The following is a 27,658-nucleotide window of genomic DNA, read 5'->3' as shown; positions in this document are numbered from 1 at the left end:
AAAGTGAGAAAAAAAATACTTTGTATATTTGTATGTACTAGTTGTATTGTTATTTAATCTGCTATTAATGCTGACACTGTATTGCTTATGTGCATGGTTTCACTGTAAATATGTATGATCCATGTACCTATCTGTTGAATTATGAAATACCTTTGTTATGTCAGTAAAATAGCTTGTATTTAGAAAGTGTTTTATGTTGTTTTACCACGACTATCAATGTTAAAATATTGTTTTATCTTCTGTTTTGTCATAGTCAGTGGAAGGTCCATAGATCAGTAGCAGCTACATCTAGATAAAGGGATGGGACTGACAGAGGGAAGAAAATCTTAGGCAGTGTATGACGTTATAAGCTTTACATGTTAAATACATGGATTCGGAGTCTCAAATAACTGTTGGGACCCTGAGTGGCCTAGTGGTCTAAAGTGCTCACCATTATGGATCACTGCCATCTCACCTCTGTCTGCATGGGTTAGAGTCTTGGGTTTGGCCAATGTGGGTATGTGAGAAAGCTAGCCAGTAGCCGGGCTCTTCCTCCACCATTAGTACTGGCTGCCATGTATAGCCTATCTTATGTTGAAAAATGGCGTTAAACCCCACAACAACAACATCAAATAACTGATAAATTACGTTCTTGGCTGTCAACAGATAACCCATGAATCAACTTCTTGGATGATGATAACAGATAACTCATGAATTAGCTCGTTGGTTCTGAAAAAAAGCATTATAAAGTATCCCAAGAGCATTTCACTTTTTTAAAATTCTTCTGCCTACATAAATTAGACATTTGATGGTCACCTAAAAATTTCGTATGGTTAAAACCATGAACCCAAATGTTCAAATGATTTCCCTTGCTGACTTGCCCCATAGTTACTAATCTATCTTAGTCATCATTCTAGGATCAGTCTGATTTCCCGTCCATGAACCTGCAAGCCAAGGAGAGCTCCAAAGAAGAAGAGTGTGCCGCTATATGCAAACTACGTGGAGTAGATTCTTCAGCTCCACTCCCACTCCAACTGAAGGCTATAGATGAAGAATACCATCATCTAATCAATAATGGTCAAAGCGCTAAGGCAGATCATGTGATGGAACTTTTTCAGTTTAAGTCCAAAAAGGGGTCTCAGGTAACAATGTCGGTCTTGTTGTAGTTGAAATTTTTAGGTAGAACAGATAATTTTTACATTATGACCAGTTTTAGTTTCTTATATTCCTCAAATACAAAGTGTTTATTATAATATTAACACATGTTAGCAAATTTTTGCAGAATTTGCTGGAAAAAAACTTTAGGATCAGATTCACATTACAGGGAACATGATGATTTGACATGGTATCCACACTTAATATGGTTCAACTTAGATTGTATTTCTGTCAGACATTGACATTCAAAATATACAATATACTTTATAGTAATGGATATTTGTTGTTGATGAGATTGAAAATAAATTTTACTTTCATAAAATTTAAAATTAGCTTTCTAAGTACTTTTAACAATAAGAATCCTTTAACAATGCATACATTTTCAAATGCCAGACAGCTGAAAGTAAAAAATGTAATGTAAAGAATTTCCCAGAAATTTCATCATGAAAAGGCCCTGAAAATGATTATTTTCTGTGGAAATTTATACAGCAAGGTAATAATTAGTGATAATTAGTAACACATTTTCCACTGTAAAAGAGATAATAGTTTAGTTTTTGAAATATTATATATATGTATATATATATATATATTCACAATTCAATCATTGTTTATATATATATATATATATATATATATATATATATATATATAAGGCAATAATTTGCAAAGACATTACATCATTACCTATAGGTATAGACCAAGTTGTCCAAGCTGAATTAATACATCAATTATTTTAATTTCTTCCCTCCACTCCCTGATTTTATTTTACAAATATATCTGAGTAATGGTAATTTCTCATTTTTTTGCCCTGAACTAATTGAGCTTAAATGCCAGGTCTTCAAGTGAAACCTGCCTTAAAGGATCCCTCCATACACATAAACTTGTTAATAAAAGACACCTTCAGAAGAGTGTTGAATAGAAGGCTTACAGACGATGCCATTGCATGAATGTTACCTGTTGGCAAAGGACCAATTTTCTTGTCCTTTTCCTTTCCTTGGTAGACAGGTTTCGTTGTACTGAAAACATTATTGAAGAAAATAAGAATCGACCTTGATAATAATTTCCTTATCTCTTATCTCCATATGATTCAGCCATTTAATCTGTGGAAAACTTTGATGATATATTTAACCATTGACCCATGGAAATTCATGGAAAAAGAATACTTATTTATTCCATTGTCTGAGATTGAATGTCTTTGACAGATTCCATTGTCTGAGATTGAATGCCTTTGACAGATTCCATTGTCTGAGATTGAATGCCTTCGACAGATTCCATTGTCTGAGATTGAATGCCTTTGACAGATTCCATTGTCTGAGATTGAATGCCTTTGACAGATTCCATTTTCAAAGATTGAATGTTTTCCATGGATTCCATTGATGGTGATTGAATGTCTTTCATGCCTGAGATTGAATGTATTCCATCAGTTCCATTGAGGTTGAATGTCTTTCGTCAATTCCATTGTTTGAGAAAGAATATTTCCATGGATTCCATTGTCTGAGATTGAATGTCTAACATGGATTCCATTGTTTTACATGTACTGATTGTTTTAAATTTTGATGAGCTTTCAATGAATTTTCATAAAATCCATGAAGATTTACAAACCATTGGTTCCAAAATAATGATTTAAGAAAAAGGTATGGGTAAAACAATCTTCATTATGTATATGGGGAAACAGATAAAGGTAAAACCTAATGGGATACGATTGTGTCAGGGAGAGACACTGGCCAGTTAAAGCAATCTTTTTCTGACTCACCTCATGCATTATTTCTTTTGGAAAACTTTGCAGAATATGAAAAACTGATGTATATTTTTGCACATTATATATGCATCAATGATGTCAGGTGAATGATGTCACATATGTAGCACATCAACATACCCACCAATGGCACAACACAGAGTTGTCTAGCACAAGGAAGAACTCAGTTAAATCTGTCCAGTAGGCCTAAAAAATAAAAATTACATGGAAATTGAAATTTAAGCTTGTGTGACATACCAAACGTCCATGATATTGAAAAATAAGAGTGTGACATACCGAAAGTCCATGATATTGAAAAATAAGAGTGTGACATACTGAATGTCCATGATATTGAAAAATAAGTGTGTGACATACTGAATGTCCATGATATTGAAAAATAAGTGTGACATACTGAATGTCCATGATATTGAAAAATAAGTGTGTGACATACTGAATAATAATAGTAATAATAATAATAATAATAAAGACTTTATTTAGAGAAGGTAACTCAATTAGTTACAGAACTAATCTACCTTGAGGCCTTCTATCTGTTATGTACAATATATACAGTATATACAACATGATGTGAAGAGTCTGGCTTGACACTAAATAATTAAGTAATTTTAAAATTCAAATTATCAAGCCTGGAACACATGCACAGGCATCAGTGAAAACATATAAAATATATCAAACATAAAATATCATCCTGCATTGAAAAATTCAACTATAAAAATGATGCAAAATTACAGAAAAGCAGGTGGTATTTTTGTACTAGAACTGTTCAGTTTTCTAAAGATTTCATCCATTTAAAACATTGATTATGAAAAGAAGAAATGCTAGGAGCCTGCCTTATGTCACTGGGAATGTTGTTCCATACCAGTGGACCAGTATATTGAAAACTTCTTTTAAACAATTCCTTCTTTGGCCTTGGTATAATGTAATTTTTACTTCTTATGGACCTTAACTTTGGAGTACCATCAGCATCTCTTTGGTGAAAGATATTGCTTATATAGACAGGAATGGCTTTTCTGGATACTTTATACATCAATTTGGCCTTTCTAAGAAATATTCTTTCATGTGTTGTTAAAACCTTGATATTATTCATTGCATCCTGAAAATTATCTATACATTGATCTATAATTAAATGGCAAGCCCTCTTTTCAAGTCTTAAACCTGTTGTTATGTTTGAATTAGAGGTATTACCCCAAATTACATTACAGTAGTCCAGATATGGCTGAATATAACTTTTATAAAAGATGACCCTGTACTGAAGAGGAATGTATGTTTTGATTTTCCTCAGTAGCCAAAGATAAGAATTGACCTTTTTTGAAACATGTTTAATGTGAATAGACCAAGTAAGATTGTTATCTTTGAATACACCAAGAATTCTATCTTGAGAGGTCATATTAAGGCTCACATTGTCAAATAGAACTTGAAGCTTGTTGTTATCTAGCCTTGCTCATTTTTGTTGTGTTGAATGTCCATGATACTGAAAAATAAGTGTGTGACATACTGAATGTCCATGATATTGAAAAATAAGTGTGTGACATACTGCATGTCAAGGATATTGAAAAATAAGTGTGTGACATACTGAATGTCCATGATATTGAAAAATAAGTGTGACTTACTGCATGTCAAGGATATTGAAAAATAAGTGTGACATACTGCATGTCAAGGATATTGAAAAATAAGTGTGTGACCTACTGAATGTCCATGATATTGAAAAATAAGCGTGTGATATACTGAATGCCCATGATATTGAAAAATAAGAGTGTGACATACCGAATGCCCATGATATTGAAAAATAACTGTGACATACTGCATGTCCATGATTTTGAAAAATAACTGTGTGACATACCGCATGTCAAGGGTATTGAAAAATAAGTGTGTGACCTACTGAATGCCCATGATATTGAAAAATACCTGTGTGACATACTGAATGTCAAGGATATTGAAAAATAACTGTGACCTACTGCATGTCAAGGATATTGAAAAATAAGTGTGTGACCTACTGAATGCCCATGATATTGAAAAATAAGTGTGACATACTGCATGTCAAGGATATTGAGAAATAAGTGTGTGACCTACTGAATGTCCATGATATTGAAAAATAAGAGTGTGACATACTGAATGCCCATGATATTGAAAAATAAGTGTGACATACTGCATGTCAAGGATATTGAAAAAATAACTGTGTGACATACTGTGTGTCAAGGATATTGAAAAATAAGTGTGTGACTTACTGAATGTCCATGATATTGAAAAATAAGAGTGTGACATACTGAATGTCCATGATATTGAAAAACAAGTGTGACATACTGCATGTCAAGGATATTGAAAAATAAGTGTGACATACTGAATGTCAAGGATATTGAAAAATAAGTGTGTGACATACTGATTGTCCTTGATATTGAAAAATAAGTGTGACATACTGAATGTCAAGGATATTGATACTAAAATTTATTGACTTTATGTCAGACTACGAACAGTCTAGGTTAGTTTTTGGTCAAAGTTTTTTAAATTCTAACTGACCACAGACCTGTATTTTTGTAGGCTGCATAAAAATCATTTTGTAACTGCACCTGAATTGTAATATTGAGGCTGCATGGTTAGACACCTACATAGTATTCTTCACTTAATGTGTGCAATTTCAAATTATTTCAAGTTCATCATATTATTCTTGTTATCAAGATATTTTCACATAAAAACCTTTCTGATTGAGTTCTTAGTACAATTTAACAAGACAAAACTTTGTTTTAGAACATTTTTTTCTAATAAATAGAAATTGTTAACTTCAATTTTGCTTTTGATTAATTGGTATTTTAATAATAAGCATTTTATTTTACTTTTAAGTTTAAGTTCATTAATCAAACACAATACACACTACCAACAGGAAGGTGCTACAGCCCAGAAAGCCATGATGGAAGAGAACCCCATTGGTCAGGCATACCTGAAATATATGGATGCACTGGCTCTGGATGAGGCAAAAGCACTTTACAACTTTCATGTGGGACGTCTCCTTGTTGTTCAGGGGAAATATGACGATGCAGTCAGTAGACTAGAGATCAGTCTCATCTGGAACCCAAACCATCAGCTCTCCAGGTAGGGTGTTGTTTTGTGTATGAATGGTATCATCCAATAGATGGTATGTGTGTATCATTGGTCTTATAGTGATCTTTTCATATGCCTGCCATAAGGTGTCATGTGATGACGTCCATCTGTACATTTGTCTGTTCATCTATTTCCTTTCTCATTTCTGAAAAATAACTAGAGTATTTCACCTTCTAACCATATCAGACTTTGAACATAACTTGTAAATGGAGCCAAGAAGAGACTTTTTAATTTTGGGTCAAATAGATCAGTGTCACAGGGACTGAAAAAAGGAAAACTGTTTCTTCACAATAACTGTATACTAGATACCTTAATCAAACTTTATTATTGGCTTGCATCCAAGATAAGAAAAACACGTATCAAATTTCGAGTGAAAAGATCCAAGGTCACAGTGACTCCAATGATGTCTGCATGATATCATGATAACTTACTTTGACCAAACTTTATGGATGCCTTGCATTTGAAAAAATTAAGACACCTGTTCGTTTGGGATTACAAGGATTCAAAGAAGTAAAATCAATTTTTATGAAAGTGCATAAGGTCTGTACAGCTTGTTTTGACTGAGCTTTGTAAATGACTGGCATTTGGGACATGAAAGAACTTAAGGTCTGTATGTATCGTGACTAAACTTTGTACTTGATTTGCATTTGAGACACAGATGACAATACTTGATTTGGGGGTTAAAAAAGATCAAAAGTCAGGATCAGATTCAAGAAGGAAAACAGTTTCCACAAAATATTTCAGGTCTTATGCCACAAACCATGACCAAGCTGTATGGATGGCTTTGATTAGAGACATGAAAAGCATGTATCAGTTCTGGGTAAATAGATCAAAGTTCAAGGTCACCAAGACTAAAGGAAGAGAAATGGTTTGTGTAAAATAACTTGACTTGGTGTATTTTTCTTTGGAATATTTGATCAAGAGTAAAGCTTTCTGAACAGAAAAAATCTAGAATGAAATATGATGCTAACACCATCCAGATGTTGGTTTGAATAAGGTGTGTGTTCTATTAGCCAATTAGTGTTTTTTCAGACACTAGAGACCATCAGGTGTGAGACAACCATGTCATATTGCACATTGCATTAGTAGTCCCATTTTTTGCAAGTTATATCTCTTTTTATAATTACTGAGTTGAAAATTTACCTGTAGTCTTACACTGTAGTCAGTTGATTATTGTAATGCAATGTTTGTACTATGATAAGACCTTTCTTATGAATTTTTTAACGTTGTATATTAGAAAAACTTTACTAAAAAGAAATGCCAAAGTGTAGTAAAAGTTGATTGATGGAGTTCGCCATCAGGCATGTACCTGTCATTGGAAGTGTTTCAGTCAGAATGCGTACTTGTGGGATTTATGAAAATTGATACAAAGTCCTGGGAAAAAAAATTTGTATGTGCCAAATGTGGTGTCCTAAAAAAGGATAGAGTTGTATTTTTTACCTTTAATCTGCTGCAGATTCAACTATCAATCAATAAATGTATGCACTGCTTAATGATTCATTTAATGAATCCACCAATAGTTAGATAATTATGTACTCAGTTTATCATGTGAATAGTTTTTGTTTGAGATTTTAAGAATAAGCTTGGCATGCTACTGAATTGTTTGCTTAAGTTTTTTTCAATTTAACACATTCTTAGTTATGTTATGCTGAGAAAATGGGAGCTAAGTGCCTTTCTCAAGGACACTCAGAGGCGGCTGGCCTGGTTGGGTATCAAACCCAACTGAGTTACTGCACTTCGCTATTGAATTAAATAGTCTCAATAACAGCCTTCAAGTAACATATTGAGATAACATGCTGAGTCAGCATAATATATGTAACAACATATTGAGGTAGTATGCTGAGTCAACATAATATATGTAACAACATATTGAGATAACATGTTGAGTCAACATAATATATGTAACAACATATTGAGATAATATGCTGAGTCAACATAATATATGTAACAAGATATTGAGGTAATATGCTGAGTCAACATAATATATGTAACAACATATTGAGATAACATGTTGAGTCAACATAATATATGTAACAACATATTGAGGTAACATGCTGAGTTAACATAATACATGTAACAACATATTGAGGTAATATGCTGAGTCAACATAATATATGTAACAACACATTGAGGTAATATGCTGAGTCAACATAATATATGTAACAACATATTGAGATAACATGTTGAGTCAACATAATATATGTAACAACATATTGAGGTAACATGCTGAGTCCACATAATATATGTAACAACATATTGAGGTAATATGCTGAGTCAACATAATATATGTAACAACATATTGAGGTAATATGCTGAGTCAACATAATATATGTAACAACATATTGAGGTAATATGCTGAGTCAACATAATATATGTAACAACATATTGAGATAACATGCTGAGTCCACATAATATATGTAACAACACATTGAGATAATGTGCTGAGTCAACATAATATATGTAACAACATATTGAGGTAATATGCTGAGTCAACATAATATATGTAACAACATATTGAGGTAATATCCACTCCTTGTTTTATTAACATTATTGATTTAAAAAATTGTAGTCTTTGCTATTTTAAATGCATTTGCTTTCAGTGACACTATATCAACTTGACATAAAGCCATTTATTAATAGCAAAGGTGGAAAAAGTTTGTGAAGAGGTAGACGTGGAATGAGGGATAACGAATTTCTTGACCACAATATGACATATCATGAAGGCTGTAAGAATTACCATTGGTGTGATTACTCAGAAGAAAAACTGGTAAAACCCACTAATGCCAAGACAAAAGTCAAACACGATGTGAGTTTGATGAAGAATTGGAATCACTTGAAAACTGAAACTTCACAAAGACTGAAGACTAATGCTAGAGGAGCATAAAATTGTAGAATTTGATTAGATGCATTAATATGATTAGATGCATCAAAGAGGACAATCTTAAAGTAAAGACAGTTATTTACATGGTTTTCATTTTATATAAATTATATTTCATTTTATGATGAGGTTGGCCTATTATGATCGCACTGTTGACCTATGTTTCTTAAACCTGTTTGCAACAAAGCATTTAGAACAATATGATATAAACATTTACTGCATGCTATTTACAATACTTCCCCAGTGTAAAGTGAATGGAAATGTAAGTGCCATTGGTGAAATGACATGATTATATAAATTCTTTTTCTGTTGTTCTGCACATGTACATGTTCCAGTAATTTGTGTTCTTCAATAGCAAGAAAGCAGATGCAATATTTACCGATTGTGTTATTTCCAGTATCAAAGACAGTTCAAGTTCTTTTCACCAAAACAACCTGACCTCATTATTTTATTATTACTTTAGATATTAATAGTTATTTTGTGAGCAATGGAACCAGTCTATATTTATATTCATTTTCCTTCTCAAAATAATTGAGCTCTCCTGCTGTCAAGGTTTGAAATCTTCTTTTTAATTTGGCAAAGTAATTTTTAAAGAAAAACTTGAAGGATATACCCACTCTGCTGTGTTCAGCTATAGTTTAGTGATTAATGTGCCATAGAATTACATATTAAAGTCACAGGTTCAGCTTTCGTTGTGAACAGCTTACAACACTTTCTTTGTAGTAGGTATCTTAATTGTTAATTATTCAGATCAGAAACATGTTGCATCAGATCTGTAAATTTATTATTATGTAACAAAAACTAAAATATCATATCTTTTGTAGATACTATCTAGGTCTGGCCCTGGCGCTGAAGAGGGAGGGTCCAGGAGCCCGAAGTAAGGAGGCTATTGGTTATCTGTTAGAAGCCCTAGAGACATTGCTGCAAGAAAAATCAAAAGAGGCAGTTTCATTCGATGATCCAAGGTAAGATCAACAATTTAAGTCATGTAAATGAACAACTTGTTACTACCCTTTTTCTCTCTGTGTTTTATTGCTTTTCTTTTAAAGGGATTTTGTCCAACAAATCTTGTATCCAGATGATAGGGGCTACCAGAATTTTATCTGGGCTCTCATATGTTGAATTTGGGTAACCCAGTAGGCCGTTACATGATATTATTTGTTGTACTTTTGTTTAAAACATAGGTATAAAAGTATTTCAATAAGTAAAATGAATTATAAATGACTTAAGATCATTGAATTGAGATAAAGATCATTGCAAAGAGAAGAAATGCTTTTATTTCAGCTGGTAGCAGGAAGAAAATATAATTATTTTTAAAGAGAGGCCAGGTTTTCTTATTGTCAAACAGCACTTAGTTAAATACATGACATTTTTAGTTTACTTAAAATTGACTCATACAGCCTTCATAATGAATCTTGCATGATTTCATTTATTTTCTCTCTCTGTAACTTAATAATATTCCATATTCATGAAAGACCAGCTCTAGATTTCGATTGTCCAATTTGTATTGAATCGTAAACTCATATATAAGGATAATGATAACAGGTCCATGTTTCTTTATGACAGTTTGATAAAAAAGGTTTTAAGGGCTGAGAATTTGATGCAGACAACTAATGTCCATCTGCTAAGAGGCATCATACAGTTGGGGAAACTTCTGTCCCAGAATCCAGACATCAAAGAGGCCATGTCACCACAAGATGTTTTTCACAAGTATGATCTTTAGAGTTATCTTGACCTATTGCTCCTTGAATAGAAAATAAACTACATTCAGCAGAACCTGTTTTTAACCTACCAAGATGAAACTAGTCATGTATTAGAACAATGGAATCTTATAAATCCAAGTGATTATGGAATTATATGGCTGTTATAACCATTATATTTGTCACCATATAATATCATATGTATGTAACATAAAATTGCTCCATCTTGTATCATATTTGACTTGCATTTTAACTAAGTCTAGTATGTACATTTCCATCTGTTAAGCACTTGTATTAATTCATCTACAGGTACCATGGCTGATAAACTCTGCTGCACTACATTCGTCAGCCCTGGTTTCTTTGGTTAGCATTGATCATGAGTCCTGTGTACATTGGTTGGCAAAGATGATAAGTCCTGTGTGCATTGGTTTGCAAAGACCATGCATCCTTGGCACATTGGTTAGCAAAGCGTATGAGGCCTGGGTTCATTGGTTGGTAAAGACCATGAGCCTTGGGTGCATTGGTTGGCAAGGACCATGAGCCCTGGGTACATTGGTTGGCAAAGACCATGAACTCATGGTACATTGGTTATCATCTATATGCTGGACACTAGTTATCAAACTTGTTCTGCAACTTGGCAAGAGAAATGACCAGTGTCAGTGATGAAACATTAGAATAATATTTTAGTTGAAGCTTAGATAGTTCAATTGGAAAAATGAAGTTCAGATTTAATATTCTCTTTTGGGGCTTTTAATATATCAGTTTACAGTCTGGGTAAAACCAGACAAAAGCCAGGAATCTAGATCAAAACCTGAAATCTGGGTTTCATCTGCTTTTTTTGAACCAATAACTGGCTAATGCTGATTGCTTTTCCATATAGTTTGAGTTTCAGTGATGCCTGGGTAAAGTCAGGTGTGTGTGTGTGTATGATTTGGATTTTTAATGTAGCTTTAAAAACATTTGAGTCATATTGCTATGAGGTCTGTAATGTGACTGTTTATAGTGATGTCTAGCACTGGGGCACCATGCCACAGACATGTAGCATGATGTCCCACGCAGTCACATTATTCTGACATCAGGCCAACCTCTTAAATGCTGAGTGCCTAGTTAGGCAGCTGTTAGTTCTATTTTTATGTCTTTGGTATGATACGGCCAGGGTTTGAACCCACAATCTTCCACATCTCAGGCTAGTGCTCTAAGCACTTGGCCACAGGAGCATTCGGTTAAGTCAGGGTAAACCTAGACTAAAATACCAGATGTCCAACTGTTACAACCATGTGGTCTTAAACTACATAACAGAAAAGAGTGAAACCAACAAATTTTGTAAAATTCAATGAATAATTTACTTCCCAAGAACACAAACTGAAAATTAAAAGGAATTTACAGTACTTCAAATGAATTCCAGTGGTGTTTCAAATGAATTTCAATCTTGAAAGTGTTGATGCACCAATAGCATGGGATAGTGTTGATGTGCTAACAGTCTTGATGTATCACAGTGATATAATCCAAAATGTCTCTTAACGAATTAACAATAATCCCTAAAATAGTGATTTAGTCCAAAAGTATTATTGAGCACATTTTATATCCAGTGAATAATCAAAATATATAAATCCTCGCAAATTAAAACTGAACACCATAAGACTGGTTTCACTAGTCAGATGTTTAACAATGAATAAAGCATTTCTGTTTACTTTTCCCTTATATAAAAGCCCAAGTCACAATATGATAACCATAATGAGTCAAAAGTTAATTTATAGAACATTTAAAGTTGTCAACAATATCACGTCTGTTGCTAAAACTTTAATAAAGAACTTGGCAAACAGCAGGTACACCAGGAGTTCCCAAGGGGAAAACCAGTGTACTTAACTCAAATAAAAGGAAACATGTTTAACTACAAATAATAATAATCTTAATATGTAATATACAATAATCAGCATAAATTAGCTGTCTAATATGTTGTTTACAATAAAATCCAGACATTAGTCAGGTAGGCTCAAACTCCTACCCTCAGTTATGGACAAAAGTCAATCACACAATACAAATTAAATATACAGAACACAAATCAAACCCTAATAACAATGTTTCATTTGGGTTTTTGTCACATTATTTAGTGATAGCCTTAACTACCAAAATATCACAGATGACAATGTGCAAGCTCTGTTTTAATATCCAAAAGAGTATATGTCTGGCTGAAATTGCATTTGTCCGTGTTCCACTTCCATCTCATCATGTGATGTCATGACATTGACATATGTCTTTAACATCACAGAGTACCAATTTGAACTTTTATCGATGTTGTAACATTTTATGATAAAAATAAGTCTATCCATCAAAATGTATTTTTTGCCAGATTTTAGGGCCATTTAGAGGGTAAAGTGAACCTAGTCTATTACCAGGTAAATAACTTTCTAAACTTTATTTGATGTCATCTAATATAATTTTTATCTGAGATAAAGTTCCTATTGATCATTTGAATTTATTAGAAGTTAATTATTTCCATTCTCAACTTTTTTTGAATATTTTCTATTAGTAGTATAGTAAATTTTATCTCTAATTAAATTACAGTTAATATAATCAGTTATTATTTTTATTAATATTATTTTTATTTTTATTATTATTATTATTGTTGTTGTTTTTGTTGCTGTTGTTATCTTCATTATCATCATTACTGTTATTGGTATTATTGACAAGTTTTGGATCAGTCAGCATATTCCAGTTCTCTCAATTGTACTGTGGATATATCCAGTTGTGTAGGTCAAGATTTAACAATGTGTAGACTTCCCATGCATTATGAAAAATGTCTTGGGTATAAAACCATATTAATATCAAAATACCAATTATTATTATAGTGTCAAATTCCATTTTCCAGATGTTCTTTCTGGCCAGGTTAGTTTGTTGTTTGTTTCCATTATCATGCATGAGAATCTTCTGGCACTGCTGTATTGATAATGTGAACAAACCACCTCTTTTATAAAACAGCATGAATTTCAGAAAATTGTTCTCAGACAACTACATTTTTAAGTTTCTAATGATGTTTTGCCTTGGTCATTATTTTTTCTTTCTTTGTCATTTATTGGAGACTGGCTAGTTTTAATGTATATCTATGGCTAGCTGTCATGCATGTTGTATGCTTACTCCAAGCCAGTCTGCTGTACTCACAAATCCTTTAGCTGACTCTGTTAATTGTCTTTGCTCTTGCACATTCTGCGGATGGTTGAAGTTTTGATGTTTTTTATATTTACAATAAAATTACGGTTTCCAGTTTCACTGTATGTAGTCTAAAAGCTGCCATAATTAATGGCCTTTCCACCTCTCTCTACTTACCATATTTCATAATGCACACTAATTTATATGTATATGTATAGTTTTGACCTAGAATGAGGTGAAAACCTTAGTTCTGTCATATAATGTGCATGTGATATCCTGCATTTCAAAATCTTGATGATTGTAAACAGCTGTTTTTCTGCCATTTTGGATTGTGCATTTGATCGTCATTTACACCACATTTGATTAGTTTACAATAAAACTGTGCTTGACTGTTTCTCTGTTCTTTTCTGTCAGTACTTGATACTTGACTGTTTCATCATTCTTTTCTGTCAGTGCTTGATACTTGACTGTTTCATCATTCTTTTCTGTCAGTACTTGATACTTGACTGTTTCATCATTCTTTTCTGTCAGTGCTTGATACTTGACTGTTCTCTGTTCTTTTCTGTCAGTGCTTGATACTTGACTGTTTCATCATTCTTTTCTGTCAGTGCTTGATACTTGACTGTTTCATCATTCTTTTCTTTCAGTGCTTGATACTTGACTGTTTCATCATTCTTTTCTGTCAGTGCTTGATACTTGACTGTTTCATCATTCTTTTCTGTCAGTACTTGATACTTGACTGTTTCATCATTCTTTTCTGTCAGTGCTTGACACTTGACTGTTTCATCATTCTTTTCTGTCAGTGCTTGATACTTGACTGTTTCATCATTCTTTTCTGTCAGTGCTTGATACTTAACTGTTTCATCATTCTTTTCTGTCAGTGCTTGATACTTGACTGTTTCTCTGTTCTTTTCTATCAGTGCTTGATACTTGACTGTTTCATCATTCTTTTCTGTCAGTACTTGATACTTGACTGTTTCATCATTCTTTTCTGTCAGTGCTTGATACTTGACTGTTTCTCTGTTCTTTTCTGTCAGTGCTTGATACTTGACTGTTTCATCATTCTTTTCTGTCAGTGCTTGATACTTGACTGTTTCATCATTCTTTTCTGTCAGTGCTTGATACTTGACTGTTTCATCATTCTTTTCTTTCAGTGCTTGATACTTGACTGTTTCATCATTCTTTTCTGTCAGTGCTTGATACTTGACTGTTTCATCATTCTTTTCTGTCAGTACTTGATACTTGACTGTTTCATCATTCTTTTCTGTCAGTGCTTGATACTTGACTGTTTCATCATTCTTTTCTGTCAGTGCTTGATACTTGACTGTTTCATCATTCTTTTCTGTCAGTGCTTGATACTTAACTGTTTCATCATTCTTTTCTGTCAGTGCTTGATACTTGACTGTTTCTCTGTTCTTTTCTATCAGTGCTTGATACTTGACTGTTTCATCATTCTTTTCTGTCAGTACTTGATACTTGACTGTTTCATCATTCTTTTCTGTCAGTGCTTGATACTTGACTGTTTCTTTGTTCTTTTCTGTCAGTGCTTGATACTTGACTGTTTCATCATTCTTTTCTGTCAGTGCTTGATACTTGACTGTTTCATCATTCTTTTCTGTCAGTGCTTGATACTTGACTGTTTCATCATTCTTTTCTGTCAGTACTTGATACTTGACTGTTTCATCATTCTTTTCTGTCAGTGCTTGATACTTGACTGTTTCTGTGTTCTTTTCTGTCAGTGCTTGATACTTGACTGTTTCATCATTCTTTTCTGTCAGTGCTTGATACTTGACTGTTTCATCATTCTTTTCTGTCAGTGCTTGATACTTGACTGTTTCATCATTCTTTTCTGTCAGTGCTTGATACTTGACTGTTTCATCATTCTTTTCTGTCAGTGCTTGATACTTGACTGTTTCATCATTCTTTTCTGTCAGTACTTGATACTTGACTGTTTCATCATTCTTTTCTGTCAGTGCGTGATACTTGACTGTTTCTCTGTTCTTTTCTGTCAGTGCTTGATACTTGACTGTTTCATCATTCTTTTCTGTCAGTGCTTGATACTTGACTGTTTCATCATTCTTTTCTGTCAGTGCTTGATACTTGACTGTTTCATCATTCTTTTCTGTCAGTGCTTGATACTTGACTGTTTCATCATTCTTTTCTGTCAGTACTTGATACTTGACTGTTTCATCATTCTTTTCTGTCAGTACTTGATACTTGACTGTTTCATCATTCTTTTCTGTCAGTGCTTGATACTTGACTGTTTCATCATTCTTTTCTGTCAGTGCTTGATACTTGACTGTTTCATCATTCTTTTCTGTCAGTGCTTGATACTTAACTGTTTCATCATTCTTTTCTGTCAGTGCTTGATACTTGACTGTTTCTCTGTTCTTTTCTATCAGTGCTTGATACTTGACTGTTTCATCATTCTTTTCTATCAGTACTTGATACTTGACTGTTTCATCATTCTTTTCTGTCAGTGCTTGATACTTGACTGTTTCATCATTCTTTTCTTTCAGTGCTTGATACTTGACTGTTTCATCATTCTTTTCTGTCAGTGCTTGATACTTGACTCTTTCATCATTCTTTTCTGTCAGTACTTGATACTTGACTGTTTCATCATTCTTTTCTGTCAGTGCTTGATACTTGACTGTTTCATCATTCTTTTCTGTCAGTGCTTGATACTTGCATGATGCACGCAATCACATCTGATGTGAAAATAGAATTTCTGGAAGAGATTCAAATTGCTCTTCTGTATTAATATTTTGTGGATCAGAATTAAGAAATCAATAAATGAGAAAAAGATCAAATCAACAGTAACTGTTCTTGAATATTTATGGGTATGGTAATCAGGTACTGTGATAATTTTCATTTTGAAAGTAATCATGATAGAGTGAAAAGAACAAGCTACCAGTCTCTTGTGTTTACTTTTTGTCGAGTCACAGAACAAAAACTATACAATGACATGAAATGAATTTGTTGACATAAGCAATCAAAGAACTTGACTGTCGAGGGTTTTAGTTTTTAAATAATGCTAATAACTGCTGTAGTTGCAAAGCAACAGATTTAATATTTCACAAAGAGTGAATATAACCTTGGTAGACAGCTTAGTGCCATGTTCCTCTTAGTAGAACAGCCTGGCAATTTCTTTTTACAGCAAAAATGCCCAGCCACTCCTGAAATTCAAATAGATATAAAAGAGTTCACAAAGCAAAATACTCCAGTATTAAAGATGTTTCCAAGTACATTCCATAACTTCTTGTTCTCTCTGCTTTATTAATGTACAGTTTTATTTCCCTTAATATCCTTCATTTTAATCCCCACCACAGCTGTGGTAAGGGTATTTAGTGTTGCACTTTTCTGCCTTTACGTCTATCCATCACACTATCGCTGAGTTCTACATTTTTGTTAGCTTGTCAGGTACAGTGGTGGGGAATTTGTGTTTCATAACAATGTTTCTAGCTGTGCTACCAGTGTACATATGTTTTATCTACCCATCATTCTGCTCTGTCTTTTTAAAAACTTATTCATAATACTTTGTGTGAAAACTGTACTGAAGGTCAATCTTTTCATTTGACTGCAGTGCCTGCCTGCTTGCCACACAAACCCTGCCCTTGGTGAGTAGAGGCGATCTGTATCAGCAGCTGGAATGGGTTATTCTTGATGCTCACTCGTGTTTATTGGACTTCCTGATTGCTTCAAGCCCAGCTGACACCACCAGAGAAAAATTAATAACCCAGCGATGTCACTGGCTGTCATCTAGGATCTTCCATTCCACCATTCCTAGTAATGACCAACTGCTGACACTCCAGGAAAAAGTAAGTACACAATGTTACATACGTGATTTATTCCAAGTTGGCAGAAAGGACAAGTGTGATATGTGTAGGAATATGTCTAGTTGGTTTGGGATGAAATGTATTCATATGCCATATCAAGCAAGTTCTTTCCTCTGAGTCAGAAAAAAATCCAAATGTGGCTTTACATTTTTTACATACCTGCCTGGTACATATATGATATACCATGCCTTGTACAGTTATTCCATACCCTGCCTTGTACATTTTTACATACCCTGCCTTGTACAATTATTACATACCCTGCCTTGTACAATTATTACATACCCTGCCTTGTACATTTTTACATACCATGCCTTGTCCAGTTATTCCATACCCTGCCTTGTACATTTTTACATACCCTGCCTTGTACAATTATTACATACCCTGCCTTGTACAATTATTACATACCCTGCCTTGTACAATTATTACATACCCTGCCTTGTACATTTTTACATACCCTGCCTTGTACATTTTTACATACCCTGCCTTGTACAATTATTACATACCCTGCCTTGTACAATTATTACATACCCTGCCTTGTACAATTATTACATACCCTGCCTTGTACATTTTTACATACCCTGTCTTATACACTTATTGCATACCTTGCCTTGTACATTTATTACATACTCTGTCTTGTACAATTATTACATACCCTGCCTTGTACAATTATTACATACCCTGTCTTGTACAATTATTACATACCCAGTCTTGTACAATTATTACATATCCTATCTTGTTCATTTATTATATACCCTGTCTTGTACATTTATTACATACCCTGTCTTGTACATTTATTACATACCTTATCTTGTACATTTATTACATATCCTGTCTGGTACATTTATTACATATCCTGTCCTGTACATTTATTACATGCCCTGTCTTGTACAATTATTACATACCATGTCTTGTACACTCTCCAAATATGTTCACTATAATGAATAAAAAGTAGATTGGAATTTTTATAGAAGTTCAGTTTGGTGCAGTTAAGAATATCAACAGGAAGACTTAATTGAAACCACTCTGGTGGCCTAGTGGTTAGAGTATCTACCCCCGGATACAGGAGGTCATGGGTTTGAACCCCGGCTGAGTCATACCAAAGACTTTTAAAAATGGTACTAACAGCTGCCTTGTTAGGTACTCAGAATTAAGAAGTTAGTGTTAGGACTGGTTGGCCTGGTGTCAGGATAATGTCTAGGTGGGACATGATGCTACATGTCTGTGTCATGATGCCCCAGTGCTAGACATCACTTTAAACTGCCACACTGCAGACATCATAGTGATATGACTGGAAAATTGTTAAAGCTACGGTAAAAATCTAAATCACACACACACACACACTTAATTGAAAACACGTTTCTAAATAATTACCTCGACAGTCAAAACATATCTAGTTAATAGGACACTGATGTGAAAAGAATGTGTTCATTTTGTACATGTTAAATGCACTCAAATTTGTAATATAAGGTTTATTAGCATACCCATTAATTCTTACGTGGCTGATCCGACATTGATACAGATGTCCGTATCTCAAACCTAACATTTCCATACCACATTCCTAGCTTGGAACTAATTTTACAACTTGGAATATTAAATAAAAGTCCACTTATAAAATATTTGGAATGATTTATGACAAAAAAATTTAATAATTAAAATATTACAACACATATTGTAATTATAAGAAATACAGTCATATTTGGTGATAATTGGCTTTTTTGCCACTGGAGATAAAGAGAGTACCATAAGTAGCAACAGGCAGTTTGTGTGCATTTCATTGTATCTAGGCTGAGAAATTAGAGTTAGTTGAGGTGGTTAACAGTATCTTGGACAGAATTGTTTGACATTGAAATATCAGATGAAATTGGTGTGCAAAGTGATATCAAACATGAGAGAGAGAGAGACCGAGAGAGAGAGAGAAAGAAAGAGACAGAGAGAGAGAGAGAGGGAGAGATTTTGGTCCTGAAATCTTGTATTTAAATTTTTAAAAATACAGACAAAGTAAGAAAGACTCATGGGGATATAACAAGATTCGAGATATGGTTAGAAATTACCCACATTTGGAGATAAACTTTAACACCATGTTTAATTTCCAAGAGGCATTCCACAATGTAGATCATCTAAAATACCAAATATATCTAAAATCCAATTCAGCTTCAGAATTCTAAAAATATGATATGCAGAATTATACTTTTCAAGGAGCAAAGTTGAATTGGAGGGACTTACAATTTGTCCATTAAAATTACAGAAGAATTGAATTTGTTTATTAACTGTCCTGTATAATACGTACAATAAAGGTCACTATATTGGAGTGCTGTGTACTTGTTATAGCATAACTGCCAGAAAGTAAGTAAGGTTTTTGTCTAGCTAATAAATTATATATAAATTATAGACTTTGAGATGAAATCAAGCAATCAAATGTTTCTAAAGATGAGTTGTTTTCTCTAATATCTTGTTAAACGAAAAAAATGCATAATATTCATCATGAACTAATAGTAAATTATTTCTAGAACATAAGTTACAAAAATGTGTCTGAAGCAATGTCACCTCACTGCTCCTTGCCTCAATATTCAGTTTATAGCTAAAAACAGAGAAATGTCATTATGAATGTAGAAAGGTAATCCTCTGTGTGTATATATATATATATATATATATATATATATATATATATATATATATATATATATATATATATATATATATATATATATATCAATATTCTTATAATACATAGATTTTGTTTACTGTTGTATCTTTTATTCCAGTTGTGAAATATGCAATCTTGTCTAAAAAAGTTAATACTTGAAAAGTTTTAAAAATCTCAGAGACTTTTTTCATTGTAAGCATCACATTGCATGTACTCCAATTTTGTCTGAAAGCAGTATTTCAGTGCATGACTGGCCTTTTGCATAAATGAAATTAAATTATATTTATAGGAGCAAGATGAATTTGTAACCTTTCGTACTGGCTGAGGGCTGTTCCATTTAAATATACATGGCACCCAAGAAGGCATTTTTAAAATTATATGCCAGGGTACTTTAATTTCACAGTTTATATTAAAATGATAAGAAAATTCTAAATTGCATCTATTTTTGAGCACCCAATATTAAAAGTTCTTTCCCTGGGTCCCTTGTATGTTTTGCTGGAACAGCCCTGTGAATAGTTAAGGTGAAGCTGTGTTAAATCCTTTGAAGACTGATGTGGGTCAGCCAGTTAGGCTAATTTGCATAGGTAATGTGGAAAAACCCAATTATTTGGAAATTATCTGTTAATCGAAGAGATATGTATAGAAAAAACAAAGTTATTACATATCATTTCCTTGAATGAGAATTTCAAGTCATCTTTATTACAGATTATTGACAACATGATCTGCAGCAATGCTGCTTTGTCCTTGAATCTCACTCTATATAAAATTCAAAGCATTATTTCAGTAGTCAGAATAGCATACAAGTATGATTCATTTTGGGGGGGGGGGTAAAATGTCACATTGGGATTCAATATAAGATGAGCCATCTACAAAGCAAGCAAAACTAAATATATTTTTTGGACACACTACTATTATATTTTATTTGTACTGCTGTGATTGACCTTTGTCCATAATTGAGGGTAGGAGTTGATCTAGTTATAACATTGATATATAAACTTCAAATTCTGAGATATTATTTACTTTAATATGCTTAGATTTTTGTTTTTACATATAAAAAAAATACCAACTATTTAGCAAAAAGTAATTATCAGAATAAAACTTGTTACATTTTGATGTGTCTGTGTGTGATGGCCTGTGTTATAGAACTGATAAAGCATGTGGCATGTGTAATGATGACATGTGTGTCTGTGTGTGATGGCCTGTGTTATAGAACTGATAAAGCATGTGGCATGTGTAATGATGATATGTGTGTCTGTGTGTGATGGCCTGTGTTATAGAACTGATAAAGCATGTGGCATGTGTAATGATGATATGTGTGTCTGTGTGTGATGGCCTGTGTTATAGAACTGATAAAGCATGTGGCATGTGTAATGATGATATGTGTGGCTGTGTGTGATGGCCTGTGTTATAGAACTGATAAAGCATGTGGCATGTGTAATGATATGTGTGTCTGTGTGTGATGGCCTGTGTTATAGAACTGATAAAGCATGTGGCATGTGTAATGATGATATGTGTGGCTGTGTGTGATGGCCTGTGTTATAGAACTGATAAAGCATGTGGCATGTGTAATGATATGTGTGGCTGTGTGTGATGGCCGGTGTTATAGAACTGATAAAGCATGTGGCATGTGTAATGATGATATGTTTGAACTGACAAACGTTTACACCCACTTCCTTAATTTTAAAGTTTTTACATCACTTTTTGATCATTTTAAGTTTAGTTTTTTTTTTTAAATTTCAGTTGTAAGCAGAAGTATAAGTCACATTATATACTGGGGCTTGTATGTAAATGTGAAATTTCATACAACTGACCTCTGAAAGAAAAAGATACAATTAGTAAACATTGTCATTTAAGTAATGATACAAACTCAGACTTTAGTCAGCACATCACAGAAGGAAGATGTAACTTACATGCAAATATGATAAGTAATGATAATATTTTTAGGTACCACATTTACTTGCTTATAAGCCTAGTTGAACTGTAAACAACAAAGATCCTTATCTGCAGTAGCATAATGCACCTGCATATCAGGTCTGTGTTGTTTGTTCTATTGATTAATCCTAACAAGCTGCACAGACCCAGATCTGCTGGTATATTATGTGCCTGCAGATCTGGTCTGTGCAGTTTGCAGTTGGACTCAACTTATAAGCAAGTACATATAGCATGCAATCTTTGAAGTTTATAGATATCATAGTAAGCTTGAAATCTTGTCCATTAGGAACAGGTGTCCTATATATAGATTCATGACTTGAGGCAAGCTTCATAATATTTTGCATAAAGCCAAAATATGTTATATAAATGGAGGATTAATGCAGTTTTTAGTATTTTCTCTCAGACATTTTAATGAACTGATCTTATTTGAAAATGCATTCTTGTTTGTTTCTTTAATCATAACAGGTTCATGATTCACTTCTGTAAATAGCCATGTTTGTCATTCACATATATTATTCTGAAATTGAAATGAAACAGGGATTATTGTAATGATTATGATTTTTAGACCCTCTATTTTTGTGCACACAAGTAATCCATACCAACAAAACATTTTGCTTTTTGCAATTTAAGGTGCTTTAAAAACATTATAAGAATATTTTTACCTGTAATAATTTGTATGCCCCCAAAAAATCAAAAGAGAGTGTAAAGAATGACAGGCATTCTAGTACTTAAAATGAAAGTATGCATGATTCATAGTGTTCATCATGGTTTGCACTGTAGTGAATTTATCAAGGTCATGATGGGAATTGAAGCCTTTATGTAACTTTTATGAAGTTTTGTCATATCAGCTCCAGCTTTTTTTAGAATTATGGCCCTTGGTAATTATCTTCACATTTTTATGTTGCTTGTAACCAGCATAGATCAAACATCACTACATATCCTGATGCAACTTTGTTCAACTTGTTTAACTGGATTGGCGATTTCCTCACAGGCCAGAAAATTACCACAAAAATAGGCAACACCCATTCAGAAGAATTTTCACTTGAAAATGGAACACCGCAAGGCAGTGTAATAAGTCCCCTACTATTTAACCTAATGGTAAACGACCTTGACCTCAATGCAGCCTCCACAAAAATAAACTTGTCACAATTTGCAGATGATAGTGGCATATGGAGGAATGGAAATCCTGCCAATAACACAGTAGTTAAAGAAATCCAGCAGAGCCTAGACAACATAGGGAGATGGGCGGACAAATGGGGTTTCAAAATATCTCATGAAAATACTGTGGCAATCATATTCACCCCCGAACGAAATAACAACCTAGTCAATCCAAACTTCTATATACAAAATCAATTAATCAAATACTTAACAGTAATAAAATTCCTAGGAATGTTCTTTGACAACCACCTCACATGGAAACAGCACATTGAACAACTCACCCAGAATTGTAACAAAGATCTCAAGATCTCAATTTACTCAGGAACATCACAGGGACTGACTGGGGATCCAACAAGGAAACCCTCCTCATGATATATAAAACCCTAATTAGATCAAAACTGGATTACGGTTGCCAAGCATATAACTCGGCTAAGCAACCTGTACTACAAAAACTTGACACAATCCAGAGAAAAGCCTTACTATTATGCACAGGAACACTCCCCTCAACATCATTAGAAGAACTACAAACACCAACAGGAGAACTACCCTTAAAGTTACGTAGGCAAGAACTGATCCTCCGATACTCCATTCGATTAGATACCCACCCAGACAACCATCCCATCAAAATAGCTATAAACAAGTGTAAAGTTGTCTTCAAACCCAAAATCATACCCACCACACCAAGTGGCAAAGTAATCCTTGAACTAAGAGAAAAGATACCTCTACTAACAAAACAGGTAACAAACAATACAGACCAGAACAAATCACCATGGTTACAAAAACCACCAAGGATTAACACTGAAGCTACCAAATTAGGCAGCAAAGAAAGACAAGAAAACTTACTAAAACCTGTACTGGTAAACAAAATCAACCAAAAATACATGGACTATGTTAAAATATATACCGATGGATCAAAAACAAACAACCCACCAAGAACAGCAGCAGCAATAGTCATCCCTGAATTCAATATACAAACGGGATCCAGATTACCTGACTATTGCTCCATTTACACCACTGAATTCTGGGCTATACTTGAATCACTACAATGGATCAAAGACAACCAAATACCTAAAGCAGTCATTATAAGCGATTCCCTAAGCGTTATCGAATCGATCCAAAATCGCAATACACACTGTAGGGAACAATTCCTCAACAGAGCATGCCAATTAATCGATGATATCACCACACCACATCAATTAATCGAGCTCATGTGGATACCGTCGCACATTGGAATCTCTGGCAACAAAACAGCAGACAAAGTTTCACAAACCAAACTAGGAGATCAAAACTCTATCAAGCTTAACTATAGCTCTACAGAAGCACTAAGCTTCACACAAACATATATAGACCAAACATGGCAAGATTTTTGGAACTCCTCCACAAAAGGTAAAAAGCACCATGAAACCCAAAAAACCTACAGCTACCTAAGGGTGCCTATTTAGAACAGAAAACCATAAACAGGATAATAACTGGAAAAACTAAACTAGCAAGCAGTTTTGGAAGGTTTATAGGACCCAAACCAGCAACCATTAACTGCTTTAACTGCCACACCATCGAAGATCTACACCACGTATTCAGTATATCCCCAAAATATCAACCCGCTCGGAAAATATTTATCAAAAACCAAAAAGAGATTGGATCACCACACACATACCCAGAGTTACTTATGGACTCTAATAAAAATAAACAATCAGCATATAAAAATATAAATAAATTCATAGACTCAGCAGGACTTAGGAACAAAATAAAATTACTATCCCCAGAAAATTACTTATGGACTCTAATAAAAATAAACAATCAGCATATAAAAATATAAATAAATTCATAGACTCAGCAGGACTTAGGAACAAAATATAATTACTATCCCCAGAAAACCAAAAGACCCAGTAACTAGCTAAATAAATTTAGAAGCCACCACATAAAAACCCATAACATATCATTCAGTTTTATAAAAATGTTAATAAACAATTCACTTACGAAGCACCTATCAAAAACTAAGGAAACCACAAAATCAGATGTCCTAGATGTCCTTAACGAACCGAGTGATCAGCTAGGACTCCGGTCCTAGATGTTCTTAATGAACCGTTTAATCGGCTAGGACTCCGGTCTCTTGCTAAATAAAGTATAAATAACATTCAGTCTCTAAAAACAATAATAAATAAATAACTTAAAGAGGCAGTATCTAAAATCTTATAAATAACATAACGTAGGAAACACACCCTAAACACCTCGACTAGTAATACCATAATAACCTTGAAAATCTCTCTTCATACATGATTTCTACTAACAACCTCTATAAACAGCATAGAACACACACCCCTTTTTAGAACATTTTGAAAAAAAAAAAATGCAAGAAACACCAGGCAAATGCAACAAGAAACCAGCGATGTAAAGCAACCAGGACCATTCCTGAGCTCTCCTTCCCACTAATGACAGCCAACCATTCAACTGTAAGGGACCTTAATGGACCCACAGATTACGGCCAAACTATCAGGGTTCCTTGAACCCATAAAAGCCTGGGGGAGGTGGCACCATTCCCTTCCCCAGGAACAACTAGTTGGCTGCGGTGCAGTCAGAAAGAAGTGGCACATGCACAATTGTGCGCACGCCACTATAATTAAACTCAACAACAACAACAACCTAGATGTGCCTTATAGAGTTGTGTCCCTTGAAAGTTAACTACTTATCCTCACATAGGAAGTTGTTTTTTGCTGGTATAACTTGAGAACCATTCAAAACATTATGAAAAAGTTAGGTTTGGACAATGTCTCATAAACTCATGTGTCTTTTTTTTTTTCCAACTCCATTTTGTATAGAGTTATGGCCCTTGAAAATTAACTTCATATTCTTCATATGGAATACTGATTGTAACCAACTCAGTTAAGCCCACCTCCAAAAAACATTCAGTATATTCTGTTGCAACTTGGGATGAAAACTGTGTCATATACTTGCATGTGCCATTTATGGGTTTAGTTATGATCCTTTCAAGCACATTGTTTCAAATTTAATGAGACTGTTGGGTTAATTTTACGTTTTTCATAGAGAAAGTTTTGTTAGTCATGAGACTAAGAAATCATTATTATTATTATTATTATTATTATTATTATTATTATTATTATTAAACTTTTCTAAACAGTTAGTGGTTGGGGCCACACAAATTCTGGCCATTTAATCAGGGTGGCCAGCTTACTGTGATTTAATAAATTATTACAATGTCTTCAATGGGACCAAAACATGTTGCCAGTCTGCACAGGGTTCTGACATGAGTATCTTATATTATTGTTATTATTATTATTATTATTATTATTATTATTATTATTATTATTATTATTTTCTTATTCAGACTTGTCAGAAGCTAGTCATGTGTCAACCTTGCAGTAGTGAAGCATTGTATTATCTTGGTGCTGCACAATTTGCTCGGTTTGAAAACTCACCACCAGGGGATGCTGCTATAAAGCTTTTGGTGGATGCCAAATCATCATTCCAGTGTTGCATTAACCTTGAGGGAAAACCTGCTGCTGGAGATCTTCCTGATGTAATTAAAGGTATACTATTTATCAGTACTAAAATATTGAAGCAGACTGGTTCTTATAAATAGTTTGGACAGTTCTACCAAGTATTATAAGATCATTTATATGGGAACTTGTCAGATAGCTTGTGATTTAAAATGATAAAATGGAAATACATATTGATCTATATTCATCTCCTTTTCTTGCCTTTTTGCTTTTGTTAAGAAAGTGTGAGACACAGAATGTTCAACTTTTTATCCCAAACAATGTTAAAGACTTTATGCAAGCCCCTAACTCCAACAAGGGCAAGAAAGAGTGTTCCACAGACTCTAGTTGATTTTCACCTCTTTCTTGCTAAATGTACCTAAATCATTTCACACACATACTATTTCAACACTATTTGAATCAGCATACAGCACAACACATTCAATGATGCTGAAACAGGGTGGTCTGTTTACATCAAATTCTTTAAGGCTGCCATGACCCGTGGAAGAGTCTATTGCTTATAAAGGAGTGATCCACTTTCCTATTTGTCTATCTTCAATCATAATATCATTGTTCTCCTTGTGGTTTCTTGGCATTTGCATCCCTATAATTGTACATGTACTTAATTATGTCAGGCTACAACAAGTTTAGCAGGTCCCAGACAAATAGTTTGGATAATACTGGGTATTTGGTTAATACTTATTCAGATAACTGATAGCCTTTTGCATTTAAAATAGTAATTTTCACACATTGTAATAAATCCTTTTACACTACAATTAACAGGGCCTAGAGTGACCTAGTGCTCTAGAGCACTCTCCATTATGGATCACTGCCATCTCACCTCTGTCTGCGTGGGTCCGAGTCTCAGATTCGGCCAATGTGGGTATGT

General features: G+C 33.8%; 1 protein-coding gene across 1 annotated transcript in view; it reads left to right on the top strand.

Annotated features, from left to right (window-relative positions):
• LOC149804209 (uncharacterized) overlaps positions 1-27,658 on the top strand; it is an 80,395-nt gene that overhangs the window by 34,702 nt on the left and 18,035 nt on the right. The window contains exons 9-14 of the mRNA XM_089937936.1: positions 897-1,121; positions 5,763-5,971; positions 9,683-9,823; positions 10,425-10,568; positions 17,289-17,523; positions 26,619-26,820. Coding sequence (XP_089794062.1) covers positions 897-1,121; positions 5,763-5,971; positions 9,683-9,823; positions 10,425-10,568; positions 17,289-17,523; positions 26,619-26,820 — 1,156 coding nt within the window. The remainder of the gene's footprint in view (positions 1-896; positions 1,122-5,762; positions 5,972-9,682; positions 9,824-10,424; positions 10,569-17,288; positions 17,524-26,618; positions 26,821-27,658) is intronic.

The sequence above is a fragment of the Sinohyriopsis cumingii genome, chromosome 2 (genome assembly GCF_028554795.1).
Source record: "Sinohyriopsis cumingii isolate HCF-2022 chromosome 2, ASM2855479v2, whole genome shotgun sequence".
Lineage (NCBI taxonomy): Eukaryota > Metazoa > Mollusca > Bivalvia > Unionida > Unionidae > Sinohyriopsis > Sinohyriopsis cumingii.
This window is presented reverse-complemented; position numbering and strand designations above follow the sequence as displayed.